This window comes from Mustela nigripes, chromosome 4, assembly GCF_022355385.1.
Source record: "Mustela nigripes isolate SB6536 chromosome 4, MUSNIG.SB6536, whole genome shotgun sequence".
Classification (NCBI taxonomy): Eukaryota; Metazoa; Chordata; class Mammalia; order Carnivora; family Mustelidae; genus Mustela; species Mustela nigripes.
Window position 1 is genome coordinate 126,531,261 of NC_081560.1, and position 16,451 is coordinate 126,547,711.

The 16,451-nt window shown below is 39.2% G+C and overlaps 1 protein-coding gene across 6 annotated transcripts in view; it reads right to left on the reverse strand.

Annotated features, from left to right (window-relative positions):
• Positions 1-16,451, reverse strand: part of FAM13C (family with sequence similarity 13 member C) — a 157,494-nt gene that overhangs the window by 17,813 nt on the left and 123,230 nt on the right. For all 6 annotated transcript variants that reach the window (XM_059397448.1, XM_059397451.1, XM_059397449.1 and 3 more), the window contains 2 exons: positions 5,921-6,131; positions 4,713-4,851 (listed from right to left, as the gene is read on the reverse strand). In XM_059397448.1, coding sequence (XP_059253431.1) covers positions 4,713-4,851; positions 5,921-6,131 — 350 coding nt within the window. The remainder of the gene's footprint in view (positions 1-4,712; positions 4,852-5,920; positions 6,132-16,451) is intronic.

Consider the following 16,451-nt stretch of genomic DNA (forward strand, 5'->3'; position numbering starts at 1 on the left):
AGGATCCCTAAAACTTGACAACCATCTGAGAAGACAGTGCTTCAGGGAGATACCCATATTTTTAATCATCTCATTATAGACTCAGTATCCTACTGGGCTAGCATTAAAGTAAAACTTAATCATAAGTGTGTGATCTTGGAAAAATTACTTAGCCTCAGTTTCATCTACCAGATGGGAATTATAAAAGCATCTCCCTCATAGGGTTGCTGTAAGGGGTAAATTAGTTGATGTACATAAAACAGTGAACGCAGTTACTGGTATATGTTATGCACTGTAGGTTGGGTGTGTTAACTAGAATTACAGATGTTATTACTAGAAGTGGTGATATTGGTAATGTTACTACCAGACTTTCACAGGAATTCTAGATATGTCTTCACCAATAAACATATATGTAGGGGTATGTACATCTTACCAAGTAGTTAATAGAACCTATATGTGGCAATAAGAATATATTTTTTTATTCTTGGAGGATAATACTCTGTTAAAAAAAAAATCATTCACTTTGATTTCTGGATTTATTCTCCTAGCATAAAAATGGATTTTCTACATAAAAGAGAAACAAGGAAAGAAGAATGGCCAAACATACTAAGCCTCCACCCCCATAGGTCAGGAAGATCTTTCTTAAATCAAGGCCACTCAATTAACTTCAATGCAGGCTCAAGAAGATTAATGATTACTCTGAATTGAGCATATACAAGGACTATTATATAGGAATGCTCAAGATGCCCTGATCATAATTATAATATCACCAGAAATGTGTACATTGATAGTAACTAAGTCTAGGGGCTCTGTCATATGTTGTTTAAGGATCCACTAAGTCTGTGTAACATCAGCAAGTTGTTGAGAGAAAGGCATCAAGAGAGAAATGTGTCCCTCCTAGGTTCAAAGGAAAAAACATTGTTTGTGTGGCATGGTCATCAAATCCCATCAATGGGTTTAGGAGTGTGGCTCAATTGGTTGGGTGTCTGACTCTTGATTTTGGCTCAGATTATGATCTCACGTTCCTGAGACTGAGCCCAGGATCAGGTTCCACTCTCAGCATGGGATTCGCTCTCTCCCTCTCTCTCTCTGCCCCTCCCTCTCTGGCTCACACACAGGCACTCTCTAATTTAAAAAAAAAAAAAAGTACATGGGATTAAGTATGTTAATTGTGAAACACAGGTCATGATTCTGTCACTTCTAGAGTGATGTAAAAACCATAGTTTTAAAATCAAGATGGAAAAGAAGATTGAAGGAAAACAACAGTGTTTTTTCCCCACCTTGGGGAGCTCAGATGGATGGTATCCATGGTTCCCATCAGTGAAGCCCTGGTTTCAGTACCACGGACAATGACATGAGGCCACACCTCCAAAATAGCTTAGCCGCCTCCTAGCCATGATGTGCCAGGATGATGCACTGTGCCACTTCCCTGATATATAGTTTAGTGTGCTGTTTCGGGTAACAGTCTGGTTATATGGACAGCCAATATTTTACATTTGGTTTCTCAAAATCCTCACAGAATTTTCCACTCTGATCTGAAAGCACATCTTGTTCATCTGAAACATATCTTTCTCACTAGATATGCTTTATACAGTTACCATCTTCTTAAATAATGTTAAGAACAAGAACAAAAACCTAAAACCACCTAAGAAGTCAGCTTTCACTACTGCAAATAGAACTTAGGAAAAAATATAAGGCTGATTTCTTTCTCTGACAAAATATTTTAAAGCCTGAAATAATTTTCTGAAATGAATTTTTTATTTCCCTACGCCCAGGGGAGATTTCAAAAGAGGTTTAATCAAGCTCACAAGGATGGCACCTTTCAAATCACATGGAAAGATTTCATGTACAAACTGTGGATCTTCAAGCCTTCTAACTTCTAAACTGAAATATCCCAGTTTAATAGACCCCAAGAGAATAAAACCCAGAAATTACAGACTCAGAAAGATAAAGTAACAAGTCCAAAGTCACAAAGTTCCTAAATAGCTGTATTTTGTTCAATTAAAATGGGACCTCCAAGGCACATGACTGATGATATCCTGGACCAGATCTGTGGCCTGTCAAAGACAGTTGAAAAGACCTGTAGAAAGAAATCTGGATTAGGAATGAAAAGACCTGAGTTGTCTTGGCCAGGTCAATTCTTTGTTGTGTCATCCTGGAGAAGTCATTTCCCTTCTCTGGGCCTCAGTTCCTTCAAACGTCAAATGAGAAATAAGACTGACCGATCCCTTCTAATTTCAATATTCTCTAATTTCACAAATAGTGGACATCTGGCTGAAACAGCCTTTTCTAACTCCACAAGGGTAATGATTGTTAAATGTAAAATTTTTTAAATTAACATCTAATGTAGTATTTGTTTTGGGTACAGGTCTGAGCTTCGTTTTACACAACTCATAGCACTCACCATAGCACATACCCTCCAGTGTCCATCCGGAATAAATACAGTTTGGGATAGGAATATAAAATGGTCACATTCAACAGAGGGAAAGATGCATGTTGTATCAGGCCACTGGACTAGCACAGAGACCCAGCAGGAGCTCAAACTAAAACACTAGCTGTGGATGCTATTAATTCCACAATCAGCCTGCCAGGAAGGAAATCCTTACACTCAGCAACTAATTTAAGTCCATTAACATGTCAAGCCTCTAACCACAGTCTGGCGCTGCAGCAGGAAGGGTGAGGGGAAGCCCCATTCTCTAAGACAAGGAAGGCTCTGGTATACCAGAGACTTTTATACACACTGAGGCAGTGGTGACCATGAGGTCTTCCTCCACTGCTCCCAAATTCACCCTTCTCCATTTGTGAATGTTTAAGTGTGTTGTGTGGGCATGTGTCTGCACCAGCTCAAAAACTTCTCTGTCTTAGACAGGGACGGGAGGTGCCAGCAGAAATTCTTTTCCAAAATAGACAGCCTGTTGGGTGGCTGTTATAGCTGAGAGAAGTAATCCAGCGTTGTGGCTGCAGGTAGAGACATTCAGTGAAGAATTAATGTGTACAGTTTTTCTTCATTTTTGGACAAGGCAGAGGCTGTTTTGGGATACCCTGATCAAACGTCACTCAAATAGATTAAAAAGTTAATTATATCTAGGACCACATATTTCTCTGTGCCAAACACTATAATAACCATTATATATGCACTCCTTCATTTAATACTCACAAACTTCAGAAATCACTACTAATATAAACTTCACTATGCAGTTGGATAAACTGAGACTCAGAAAGCTAAAGTAACAAGTCCAAAGTCACAAAGTTCCTAACTAAGTTATGCCAAATTCAAATCCAGATCAGCCTGATTTAAGGATGGTCAGGTAATAATTATTAACAGGACCTGGCAATGAAACCCATAGTTGTTACTCTACTGTTTCCGATGTGAGGATACGACAGATCCAAACACATTCCAGCAGCAAATGGAGGAAATCAGCTTCTCTCAAGATACCCAGAAATTTCAAAAATGTGGACACTAACAAAGTTTACTTCTATTCCTCCATTGCAAAATCTACTCATCATTCATCTACCAGTTTGAGCTGATAGAATACAACTACCTAAGGCATGTTACAAGTCTTTTCTGGGCCTCAGTTTCCTTATCTGTAAAATCAAGGTCTATACCTCTTACGTGGAGAGTGCCTTCCTGTACTAATGAAGTAAAAGACAGTAACAGCTGTCACTGTTTGACTTTGAGGAAGAAGAGAAGCTTCAACACCCTGACTAAGGTTGTCTCGAAAAGCAGTCTGATTTTTTCTTTCTATTGTACAAAGCTTAAAAAAAAAAAAAAAAAAACAACAACAACAATAAAAACACTCCGTATACCCATCTTTTAGTGAATTTGAAGCCATTGTGGGAAACAGGATAGGAAAAGAGGGGAGTGGAGTATCACCCACTCCCATCTCCCTCCCCAGATCTTATTCCACTCACAGGAATGTGCCACTTATCTCTGTACCAAGTGCTTAGTGAGCCTTTACATATTTCAAGATGTATGAGACATTATTCCCTTTTCTCTTTTATTCTGATAACAAACTCTCTGAGCCCTCTGCCAAAGACCCAATATCTTCGTGCAATTCTACATCCATATGATTTTTGTCTATGCCATGGTTACCGTTAAGGAAAATAAATAAAACTAGCATTGACCATAAGGACACTTACCTCCCTATTGATTCTCATGTAATAAAAGAAAAGGTTCATCATTACAACACTGCAATACCAGCGCGAAGACTGGTGTCTGACAGGAAAAGATGGACTGGGGTTTATTGTTATGAATGAGCTGAACAGATGTCAGTTGATAGGTAACCAGAGGTACTCTTATGTCAAAGAAGACTCTCTCCCTTATTCTGTTCTCAGTTAGAGGCTCTGACCTTTGGGTCCTTAATAGTTCCTTACAAAACTGCAAATAGTAAAGGGTTAGAGAAAAAAAATAAGATCATAATTCAAAAGCTTTCCAAATTTCAGTCCTAGAAACAGTGATAGTAGTGCTCCTTAGGGAGAAAAAAGAGTATCAATAATCGAATCAGTTTGGAAACAAGAGTTATAATCCATTACTAGGAGATATCTTTGCAGGGTCAAATTACAGCCTGTGAGGATAGGACAGATCCAGTAAGGGAATGCAATTTATGGTGGGTCCTGGATTGCAAATGGAAACAGCTGTCCCCTGGCACAGAGGGGTAATCAAAAAGAAAGGAAAGAAGAGCCCACATACTTCTGACACAATCCACTCTTATTTCAAACTGTAGGGCCCCTACCCGGTATTTCTTTTCTTGTTCAAATTTTTCTTCGAATTTCCGAATTTTTCGCTTGAGGCTCTGGATGTGCTTGGTGAGCTGGGTGATGGTCTGTGGCTCCTTGCCATCACCACAGCTGCTCCGTGAAGAACTCCGGGGCCTGTAACAATTGCAGGGAGGGACAGAATCATCAGAACCCATGGTCTTCCCATAAACATTGCTGCTGGCCTCCAAACCAAGCTTCCTGGATTCTCAGAAAGGGCAGTCTGTTATTTGCTGGATCTACCATGGTGGCATCTTCTTATTAACAGAGGCCACCGATCGCAGAATTCCATTATGGGAAAATGCCATCAGAGACTTTAGCATATAAATGTCAGAATATTAGTCCAGGAAATGCATTTCCTAAAGCTTGGAGGAGGCCGATTTAGAACGAAAGGAGACATCCTGCTGTGGTGTCATCTCTGACAGGTTGCATGAGATACACCTAATAACATTTTAAGGAAGATATAGTAACACAACAGAGACTTTGCAAATCTGATAAGAGGAATGGACTACCCCCTCCAGAAAAGTAATTCACCCTCTCACATGGCACACCCTTTATAATAGAAGAATCCACTAACTCCCTCGAGTCTATCAATAGACAGCCTGTGTGCTCAGGTTTGGATAAATTAATTAATGACCACAGAAGTTACCAAGGGGAAACTAGGAACACTCATTTTAGCTATGTGTCAAAATTATTTGTAGAATTAAAAAAGAAGTGCACAGTTTCACAATTTTCAGCGGGGGCAGGGGGAGGGATGGCAGGTGGAGAGCCGCTATTGTAAGCCACCATTTTTCTAGACTCTAAGAAGAAATTGAGGTATAAAACTCCCAAGCACGGCCACGGGCCATCCCTTGAGGCTGCTATTGGGCATGGAAAGACTATTAAGCTCACCAACAAGGGTATTCTGGTATCCGCATATACATATTCTTACGTAGGACTCCGGTCATTTCACCAATAACGTCCAAACATGCAAGCCCTGGTATCCTGCCTCCCCTGACCATTTCCTCCTGAGACAGCAGGACCTAACACAGAATTCCCAACTGTTAACATTCACTGTTCAGGTCTCCCAGTTGCATTCCGTAAGCATGTTCGTACTATCTCAGACATATACTTCATTGCAGGTCATGAATGTAGTATTTGAAAAACTGTATGAAATGAGGATAATAACAAGACACTGTTTTCTTACATCATAAACTGCTGAGTGCTGGGTGGAGAAGGGGCTGATTCAGGGTCTAAGTTGAATCTCTGGCTTTGGCTGAAGATAGAGCATCGTGGTGACAACAGTGGGTTGTCACCATCAGTGATGTGACAGAGCAGTCTGCTAGTCCCAACAGACTGGAGGTCTTCTGGTGTACTGTCTGCTTCATTCTGCCCATCTTTGTGGACTGGTGCAGGGTCTGAGGAAACAAGATAAATCATCAAGACCTAGACATGACAGAGGCCTTGAGACTGTCATGTTCCTAAGTAAAGAGCATAAACATTCATTATAATGTCTTGCCTCTTTGTCATTTCCTCCTTCCGGGGATATGAAAGGCTTTCAAACTACTGTCATGTTTGTTCTAAGAGAACTTGGGCAGAAAATATGAAAGCTGCCACCACCACCACCACCAAAAATGGAAACACAAATTATTTGGGTATGAATTAAAAAATCAGCATAGCCCCAAACTACGAAAACCTTCTATTTCATATTATTTGCATATGTGGAAGGGTGTGTGAAGAATGTCACAGTAAAAACAGGAAACAATAAATGGAGCTGAAGCAGAAGAGGACAGACTATGAGGAAGGGAAGGGACAACAGGAATGCCGGTGAAGGCAGGAGTGTGAAGGACTTACGGAGGGAGAGGAGGCCATGATGGAAAATCATTCAGCAGTCATTAAAAATGACGGAGAACTCTGCTTATCAACATGGAATGATGTTCAGAATATACTAAGTGAAAACCACAGATTTCGAAACAAAACAGATATGATGCCATTTTATGTAAAAAGCATACACTTGTGTGTACAAATAAATGCACCAAAAGATTAAACAAGCTACTTAGCAACTTTGAAGCAGGGAAGAATTAGGAATGATTGTTTCTTTTTCAAAAAAAATTTTTTTAAAGATTTTATTTATTTTGACAGAAATCACAGGGAGGCAGAGAGGCAGAGAGAGAGGAAAGGAAGCAGGCTCCCTGCTGAGCAGAGAGCCCGATGCGGGGCTCGATCCCCGGACCCTGGGATCATGACCTGAGCCAAAGGCAGAGGCTTTTAAACCACTGAGCCACCCAGGTGCCCCTCTTTTTCAAAATTTTATAGGTCATTTTATTTTTGACAAAAATAAAAAACAAGAACAAAACGTGCTCCAAACCCTCTCAACAGGGAGGATGCTAGGTCTGTGCCTGAATTCTATGATCATGCCCCCTGTAAATGAGCTCAGAGTGGCCAGGATGAGAATTTCTACATTATGGAGCTCTAGACAGTTATTCAAAGCAGCAGCCAAAAGAAACTCCTCAATTTTGCACAGTAAACACTCAGGACAACTCAAAGCTTTCTCTTATTCCTACCCCAAATAAAGAAGAAAACAAATGTTTTCTGGGTGAATAAGCAGAATCTGAAAACCCTGCAATCCACTTTTCCAAAATAAACATTTATCAAAATTTGGTGCTGGATGACTCTTAATCAGGTTTAGAATGGCTCATGTTCTCCAGAGCTTGAAATGCAATTTTCTTTGTGTAACATCAAAGGTCTAATCCCTCGTGTGTTTTCAAATGGCTTCTTCTTCTCTGTTGAGTCACAGACTGGGAGCCAAGATAATGCCTCCTATTGTGCCTCTGAAGCTCAGGAACAGCAGTCTGTCAGTGGCTGAGGTTCCTCAGAAACGCATGAGATGTGGACTGGGGAAGAGGTGGGGCCAGGCCTGAAAGCAAGGAGCGCTCTGCTCAGGTGTCTGACAACTCACCCCAGGCAATACCCTCGCTAAGAATAATTTACCCAGAAAACACGGTTAGGCAGGAACCCAAAGGAATAACAGCAGGAGTAAGAGTTGCTAATCAATAAAACACAACATATGCTAACAATCCCTTTCAAAACCCACCAGGAGATATACAGGTTCCTTACCAAATCTTTTTCTTAAGCTGCTAGGCCCCAAGAAGAAATGCATTTTACGCATATTACTTATTTCTGAGCAGAATCTTTTGGTAATAACAATGGGGAAGAAAAGAATCTTTAGCATGTGCCTGGGAACACTGTGTTTTGTTGAAATGGGAAAGGTCTGAGGCCTTCAGCCCTTTAGCTCAGCTGTGGCCCTAAGATCAAAACTACCACGAGTCTCTTGGGGCTATTCTATAAAGCCAAAGTGGAGGTACTTGGGCCCTTAGCTACCTGACTGAAGTGGAGGTTGGAAGAGGGTCCATAGGGTACAACATTCTCTTGTGATGCTAGGCATTGGCAGCGAGCCACAGCTCCCAGGCAGCCAAGCAATCACAAGGGTAAGCGACCAATACACTTAAAACCATTCTCCGTACAGCCATTCTGTTTCCTACTTTCAGTACAGTATTCAATAAGTTAAGTGAGATATTCAATATTTCATCATAAATTTGGCTTTGTGTTAGATAATTTTGCCCAACTGTAGGCTCATATAAGTGCTCTGAGCACTTTGAGGCAGGCTAGGCTAAGCTAGGATGATTAGTAGGCTAGGTAGATTTAAAGCAATTTGGATTTCAATATTTTCAACTTACAGTAGGTTATCTGGATGTAACCCCATTTTTAAGTCAAGAAAGATCTACATCTGTATATAGATAGAGCAGAAAAGTACCTATTTTATATAAATTAATATATTTACTATGTATTTTAGATAGATAAATTTCAACCCATAGTTTTTCATTTTGTTTTGTTTTGATTTAAATTTCAGTTTCTCCTTAGGTATTATGGCCAATAAATAATGAATTTGATGTGTGTGTGTGTGTGTGTGTGTGTGTGTGTGTGTGTGTTTTAGTGATACACACTAAAATAAATTCCTATTAAAACTAACAATGTTTGCCTATGCACCATATTGGTGAAACACTGAGATAAGGCATAGATGCTGCTAAACACAGTAACCATGAGGATCATCATTTTAATAATTATTATCATCAGAATAAGGAATTAAATATTATGCTCTCCTAGTGAACACCAGCTATACATGCGGAGTTGCTATGGGGTTAATATGGGAATGAGAACTGATATATCCCTCAACATATTGTCCCTCCTCCCAGTTATTTGTAAATAAGAATAATCATATGTAATCTTTCTGGAGTGATTCACTATGTCCTCAACTTGTAAGAGTTTTTGCATGTATTTAATCTTCATAACAACCACATGAGGCTGATAGTAATAAGATCTCCATTTTAAATTCAGTGTGGAAGGAGATATAAACTGTTAGCACCAGGGAAGGTCCGACCAGTGTTCATGATAGAAGACTCCATATCTCTGACTATGGGAGCCAAAGAGTGTTTCTGGCAGCCCACTCACTGAGCAGTAGGGAACACAGAAATCATTATCATCAGTGTGTGAAGGCCAAGAGCAACTTCTGATCTTGCTGCAATGCAACCCCAAGTAGCAAAAGATGCTGTATTAATCTGTTGAATAAGTCAGTTTTAAAAATATATCTAATGTGAATTTTTAAAGTGATTCAAAATTCAAATAAATCTCTACTGCAACCACTTGAGACACACTGCTGAAACCTAATTGAGTAATGAAATAGCCATAGTCCTATGGATTTGTAGATTTGCATTCTTGGGTATGCCCTTCATGGTGGTCTTTTATAGGTAGCATTCAGGTACATTCCAAATACCAAATGTCAGCCTTTGTTGATTTTAAAAGCTAGATGAGCCAGACGTATGCCCAACACTCTAACAAGGTACAAGCATCTGAATTTTCACCCAGCCTCACCCAAAGAAGGCCAGCAAAACAAAAACTAGAAACAACCCAAAAACATCTGATGGATACACAATGGGTTCAGTTATAGGTATGTTGAATTTGAGCACCTGAAGGTACAAAAGGGTTAACTATGGAGTCACAAAAGAGAGGACATGGCTAGGCTTGAAGTCATTCCAGTATTTAAATTTGGGGAGACTGGTGAGCTTAGTTTCTTGGAGACTACCAAGAGGGGACAAACGGTACCTCCAAGATTAGAAAGGGTGGGGTAGGAATGAGGACAGATGAGGAGGGATTCTGGGTTAATATAACTGGCCAAGATACTGAGGGGGATGTAGTTGGCACTCCAGTCGGTGCCAAATTCTGTGGACAGCTACCAGAAACATGTGGGATCTAGAAGCAAGGGAAATTTGTGAAAACAGGACTAGGTTTTATGGTAGGCACTCTGTGCAGGTCCAAGAGCCACCTTGCCATCATGGATAAAAGCACAGGATATAGGAGCACCTGGGTGACTCAGTTAGTTAAGCATCCAACTTTTGGTTTCGGCTCAGGTCATGATCTCAGGGTCATGAGATCGAGCCCCATGTGGAACTGTGCACTCAGTGGGAAGTCTGCTTGAAATTCTCTCTCCCTCTCCCTTTGCCCCTCCCCTTGCTTTCTCTCTCTCTCTCTCTCTCAAATAAACAAACAAATAAATAAATAAATCTTTTTAAAAAAGAAAAGCACAGGATATAGGCTCAGGAACATTCAAGTCCCAGTTTTCTCATATGTGTGACCAATAGATTGTTCAATCTATTACATTCTCAGCTTTCCCATCTACAAAATGGGAATTCATTCATTCAACAAATGTTTATTAACCATCTTCTGCATGCCAAAGCCTTGTTTTAGGATAGTATGACAACTGTATCTATCTCATAAATTGTTTGGGGGATTAAAAGAACTCAAGGAATCTCAAGAGCTTAGAACAACGCCTGGGGGTGCGCTGTTAGTTGTTGTTGTTTTTTATTTAGAGTATTACCTTTTACCTAGTTAGGGAACTTAGGAGAGGAGCTGGCTGTTCTGGACACATGAAGAGGCACTTTGGTCATCATCCTCTGGAGGTGCCCAGTAGGCCCTGATTATATGCAAGTATGGAGCTCAGAAGTCAGAGTCCAGGTGAGTTTGATCTCACCATGCACCTCCCCCCAAATCAGCCTTCCATAGCGGGAGGCAGAGCTGTGAGCCTCATTTTCATTTTGAAGGAGTCAATGTATTGATTTCAATTAAAATGAAAGGCTAATAGATTAGGGCACTGCGTTAGCTAAGCAATAAAAAATCCCAAAATTCTCCCTAAAACCCAGAAAACAACAGGGATCAAGAACCTTCACTCAACTCAAATCTAAACTTGTTCCTTGCCTCTGTATTTTTTTTATTACTTCTAATTAAATTGCCATCAGTAAATGCAGATCTAGGTTTTAGGTTTGTGAGTAGTTCTTTTGTGTGTGTAGGTGTGAATTTTTATTCACTGCATGATTACTATAAGAATAATCAAGTACATTTTTTTTAAAGTAAGCTCTACACCCAACGTGGGGCTTGAACTCACAACTCCAAGATCAAGAATCACGCACTGTACTGACTGAGCCAGCCAGGCACCCCTGTAAGGACTTCCAATTTAATCTCATCCCTCTTGTTGCCTAGAAAATTATAAGAGGACAATTTCAGAATATTGTTTTCTTGAGTTATCACAATTATACCTAATATACACAACACTTTTACCAAATAAACATAACATTCAAGTCATAGAAATGCCTAAATACATAATCTTCATGGTATATTGTCACTGATTATCTTTTGAGTCCAATCATGACTTATAAACAGTTTCATAAAAAACTCTTAAAGATTTTTTTTTAGTACTTTTATAGACTTAATGGCAAGAAGGAACAAATAACCACTAGTTAAAAAAAAAAAAAAAGTTGTATGAACAAAGGCCTAACCAAAGGAAAATCACATTGTCACTTGGCTAACATGTTGTTTATACCCTGCACTATTATACTAACATGCTGGCATTTTGGGAAGAGCAAAGAGTTTGAGCTCACAAATTTTCCGTATAAAAATAGTATTCAATAAATTTAAGTGCCTAGATGAAATTAAATGTCTTAAATACATTTTATTTTCATACCCCAACTAGCTTAGCAAAGTAACGTCCCAAGGTCAAAGAAAAGAGGCAGTAAAGACAACTAGAATGAATGGAGACAAAGGAACACAAAGTGGCAAGATAGTGGGTGAGGAAGAGAAGCAGCCAGAAAGCTGTGGGGGAAGAAGAAGTATAAAAACAAAGAGACACTGAGATGGTAGGGATGGGTGAGAAGGAAGGAGAGGCAGATGACAAAGACTGAGTTTGCACAGAGGAAACAGGGAGTGAACATCAACTTCTAGCCCATTAAAGACTGACATGTTTGGGGACGCCTGGGTGGCTCAGTTGGTTAAGCAGCTGCCTTCGGCTCAGGTCATGATCCCAGCGTCCTGGGATCGAGTCCCACATGGGGCTCCTTGCTCAGCGGGGAGCCCGCTTCTCCCTCTGCCTCTGCCTGACATTCTGTCTGCCTGTGCTCGCTCTCTCCCCCTCTCTCTCTCTGATAAATAAATAAAATTAAAAAAAAAAAAAAAAAGACTGACATGTTCGGACATTAGTGACTTCTCGCCTCAATCAGAACTGTAGTGTCTGAAGGCTGCGGTAACATGACTTACACCAAAGACAGATGCAAGACCTCCAGATCCTGTCATAATGAGAAAGGGAAGAAATCCATGCTTTCTTTGTTTTGGAATAGGACATCTGAAGTAAGAGTAATTCATATTATTGGAGGCAGTTTCTATACACTACCAAACCAAACGTTCAGTCCAGGGAGGAAAGAAGAAACAATCTTCTAGACAGATCTACCAGTGATTAAATGAACCTTTGCACATTATTCATCCTTTTGCCTATATGCATACTACCAAAGAACAGTTGAGAAAATAACCAAGGGAAATAGCAAGGCCAATGAACAATTTTCCCCCCCCTCCCTGTGTCACAAAAGTGGAATCAAATGCTCAGGTTACAGAGCTCTGCTTGAGCTGTGGGACCAGGGAAAGAGCCACTGTCATCCATAACAGTGTCCAAAATTTAAAAGTACTTTCTTGATATACAGAGAAAGCTAGATGCTGTGCTCTGATTATTGTTCAGCCTAAACAGCTCTCCAGGTCTTCTAGTTAATTCCTGCACAACTGACCACCTCAGTGGTACAGCTGATAAAAATCTGCTCTTAAGATACCAAGCTATTTTTGAAAGCATTTTCATTTAAAAGCAGATGTACTTTGCAAAGCAGAAGGAAAATTGAATATACAAAACAAATGGGAAGACAGAAAGAAGGAAATTCTAATCTTCGGGGGAGGGGGGGCTGTTCTTTACTAGGCTTATCCAGTGTCAGTTAGGAAAAATTAGTCTAAGAAGTTAGTCCCAGAGCTCCACAAAGACAGAGCCACAGAAAATTAAGATCCTCAGGGAACTAGAAGAGACGGTGTAGGTTCTTCATTCTGGGCTTAGGGGTGGTAGGGTGTGGGTTCCCAGAACAATTTCAGACACCAAGTGTCTGGGCATGCCATTGGTCATTTCCAGACTGTACTTGTGTCATAAGCATGGACGAAGGAATAACCAGAAAGGTTTAAAATGACCCTAATATATGGGAAACTGTGTGAAAAGGAAAAAAAGATATATGAAAACTCTCTGCACCACTTGCTCAATTTTCAATAAACCTAAAACTTCTTAAAAATAAAATCAACTAAATTTAAAAAAATGACTATCAACCTAGTAGTTAAAAACCTAGACTCTTGATTTAGAGCCCCAAACTTAGTCTGAGATCACACTTGTTCACAATTGTTATGTCCTTGGCCAAGCAAGCCTCTTCTACCACAGAATCTTCTTTTGTAAAGTGTTGTAGCAAGGACAAATGGGATAACTCGTTACCACAGTCCTGCCTTAGAAACTGAATTTAAAAATCTTTTTAAAAATAGTTACCTGGTAAAAAAAAAATTTTTTTTAATTTAAAAAATTTAAAAATAAAAATAAATTAAAAATAAAATAAAATAAATAATAATTACCTGGCTTTTTAGGCTATAGGACTTTTTTTCTTTCCCTATAGTTATAGAAACAACCTCAGAGAATATACTGTCATCTATAAATTTTGAAATAATTAACAAAGTATTTTCCTTAGAAAACAAGGAATTAGTGTGAAGTTCCCTCTTTCAGATACTATGAAGATGGTTATAAGAGCATCAGAGAAAAATTATTAACAGTAAAGATCATTGCCAGGCAAGTTATGTCATAGGTTTAGCACAGGTTAGATTTTATGGTAACAAATGTAGTTTCAACTTTAATAGAAGGTAATTTTTCAACCATCAGCTCTATAGATTATTGCTGTTATAAATATCTTTTGCTGAAGGGAATTAGTGTAATGTCAATCATATGCAAGACTCCAGAGGGGACCTAGAGAATGAACAGTACTAATGGCATTTCACACCTTGAAAGTAGTTATACTTATGACAGTAGATAAAGACAAATGTTAAGCATTATCAACTGGAAGAAAAGCCACATAAGCTCTGACTATGGCAAGAATACCCAGCTTTTTAAAAAATAATAGCTGACATTTATTGAGCATTTATTAAGAGGGGTGTGCTAAGTTCCTCATACGCATTATGCTACATTATTCTCAAAATAATCCTAAGTAGAAACTATTCTTTTTTCCCATTTTAAAGAAAAAGAAACTGATGTACAGATCAAATCATCTGTCCAAGATCACTTAACCTGCACATCAAGTTCTGCAAAGAACTGTTTCTGAACAATGGATGTGATTTATTTGGGCTTTCAAGAAGTTCATGGCATGGTTCTTATATTAGAAGTTATTTAAAAACAAAACCAAATGATGACTGGGCTAAATGTTTTGCAGTGGATTACAAAACCCACTTAACAACATGCAGCAAAGAACAGAGTTGAATTAGTATCTTCATGATGGACATGCCAGTACTAATCCTTGCAAATGGATCCTGGATTAATCTTATTTTACATTTCAAAAATGACATGGAGGAGGAAATAGAGTCTTGAGTCTGAGTTTGCAGATGATATTCCTGTTTTCCAAAGAATAAAACGTTAAGCAACCGCAGAAGCAACTCACAAGTCATGAGGAGGCTCAATAGCAACAGATGACCTTCAATGTGGACAGGAGGAAATGCAGCTGGAGAAAACGATCCGTGTTCTCTTAATAAGCACTAACCTATCAGTTTAGTATGGAATGGGAATTTTGCAGCTCTAATGGAATAGTGCTATGATATAAAAGCCAAGAACAGAGTAGGGATCTCTAGGAAGAGTTCAGAAAACAATCCGACATGCATAATATTTTGTAATTAATAAAACACCCTCATGCCCATGATTTTTATATTTTTAGGTATTCATTTTTTTATTGAGATCATCATAGTTTCATACATAAGAAATAATAGAGGGATCCCTTGGGCACTTTGCCAGTTTCTCCTAGTGGTATTATATTTATAGATAAAATTCCATTTGACTCCATCTGGAATCTGCTATGAGGGTCAGGTAAATGCATATCAAGAAACACACAAGGTTCTAGAGATGGTTTAGATCACAGGAGCTGAAATGATTATGAAAGGAGGGGTTGTAACGGGTTAATCAACTACAAATCTAGGTCACTTCAGGGTGACAAAACATTACTTTCAAAACACATTAGCAGAGGGGTGCCTGGGTGGCTCAGTTGGTTAAGCAACTGCCTTCAGCTCAGATCATGATCCTGAAGTCCCGCATCGGGCTCCCTGCTCAGCAGGGAGTCTGCTTTTCCCTTTGACTTCTCCTCTCACACACTCTCTCTCTCTCTCAAATAAATAAATAAAATCTTAAAAAAAAAAAAACACACACATTAGCAGAGAGTATATACATAGAGTAGGGGCTTAATGTCAAATTCTAGAATATCAGAACTATGGGACTTAATATTTAGACTGGATAGAAAATAGCATAGTGTGAAGGACTAAAGTTTGGAGTCTGACTGGGGAAACCCTTCCTCTCCTCCTGTTTCTTACCAACATCTACCATTCAGTAGCCGTGGGACCTTCAGCAAGTTATACTAAATCTCCACGCTTATTTCTTCATCTTTCATCTGGCCATAATAATGGCACCTATCTCATAAGGTTGTGAAGATAAAAGAGGAAGATGCAGCTAACAATGTCTGACACAAATGAAAATGTCATTATTAGCTAATGATGAAATTATGCATGTAAAATCTTTTAAAGGAAGGTTTCTAAAACCTTGGCCCTGTTGAAATCTTGGACCAGATCATTCTTTATTGGGGAAGTAGGGGTGGGCACAGAGGGTTCCTGTTCACTGTAGGATGTTCAGCAGCAACCGTGGTCTCTATCTCATTAGATGTAGCACTTATCTTCCAGCTGTGATACCAAAAATGTCCCTCCCGATATTGCCAAATATCCCCATGCCTGGGGGTGCAGTGGGCAGGTGGATGCAAAAAAAATCAACCCTGGCTGAAAGCCACTGCTTTAAAGGAACTAATTTAGGACAAAAAGATGAAGTACTACTTTCTATGGTGGTAGCCATTTCTTAGTTAAAGCAACAAGTGTAAAATACAAAGAATATAAAAAAGTTTCTGTTAGGATTTAGAAATACCATACACACATACACATAGATCCATAAAGAACAAAGTTTCTAAATTATATTTGGAATTATGTGCACATAAAAGGTTGAAGTAATGGAGATCCCTTCTTACTAACTTTCAAACACTGTGTGGGGTCAC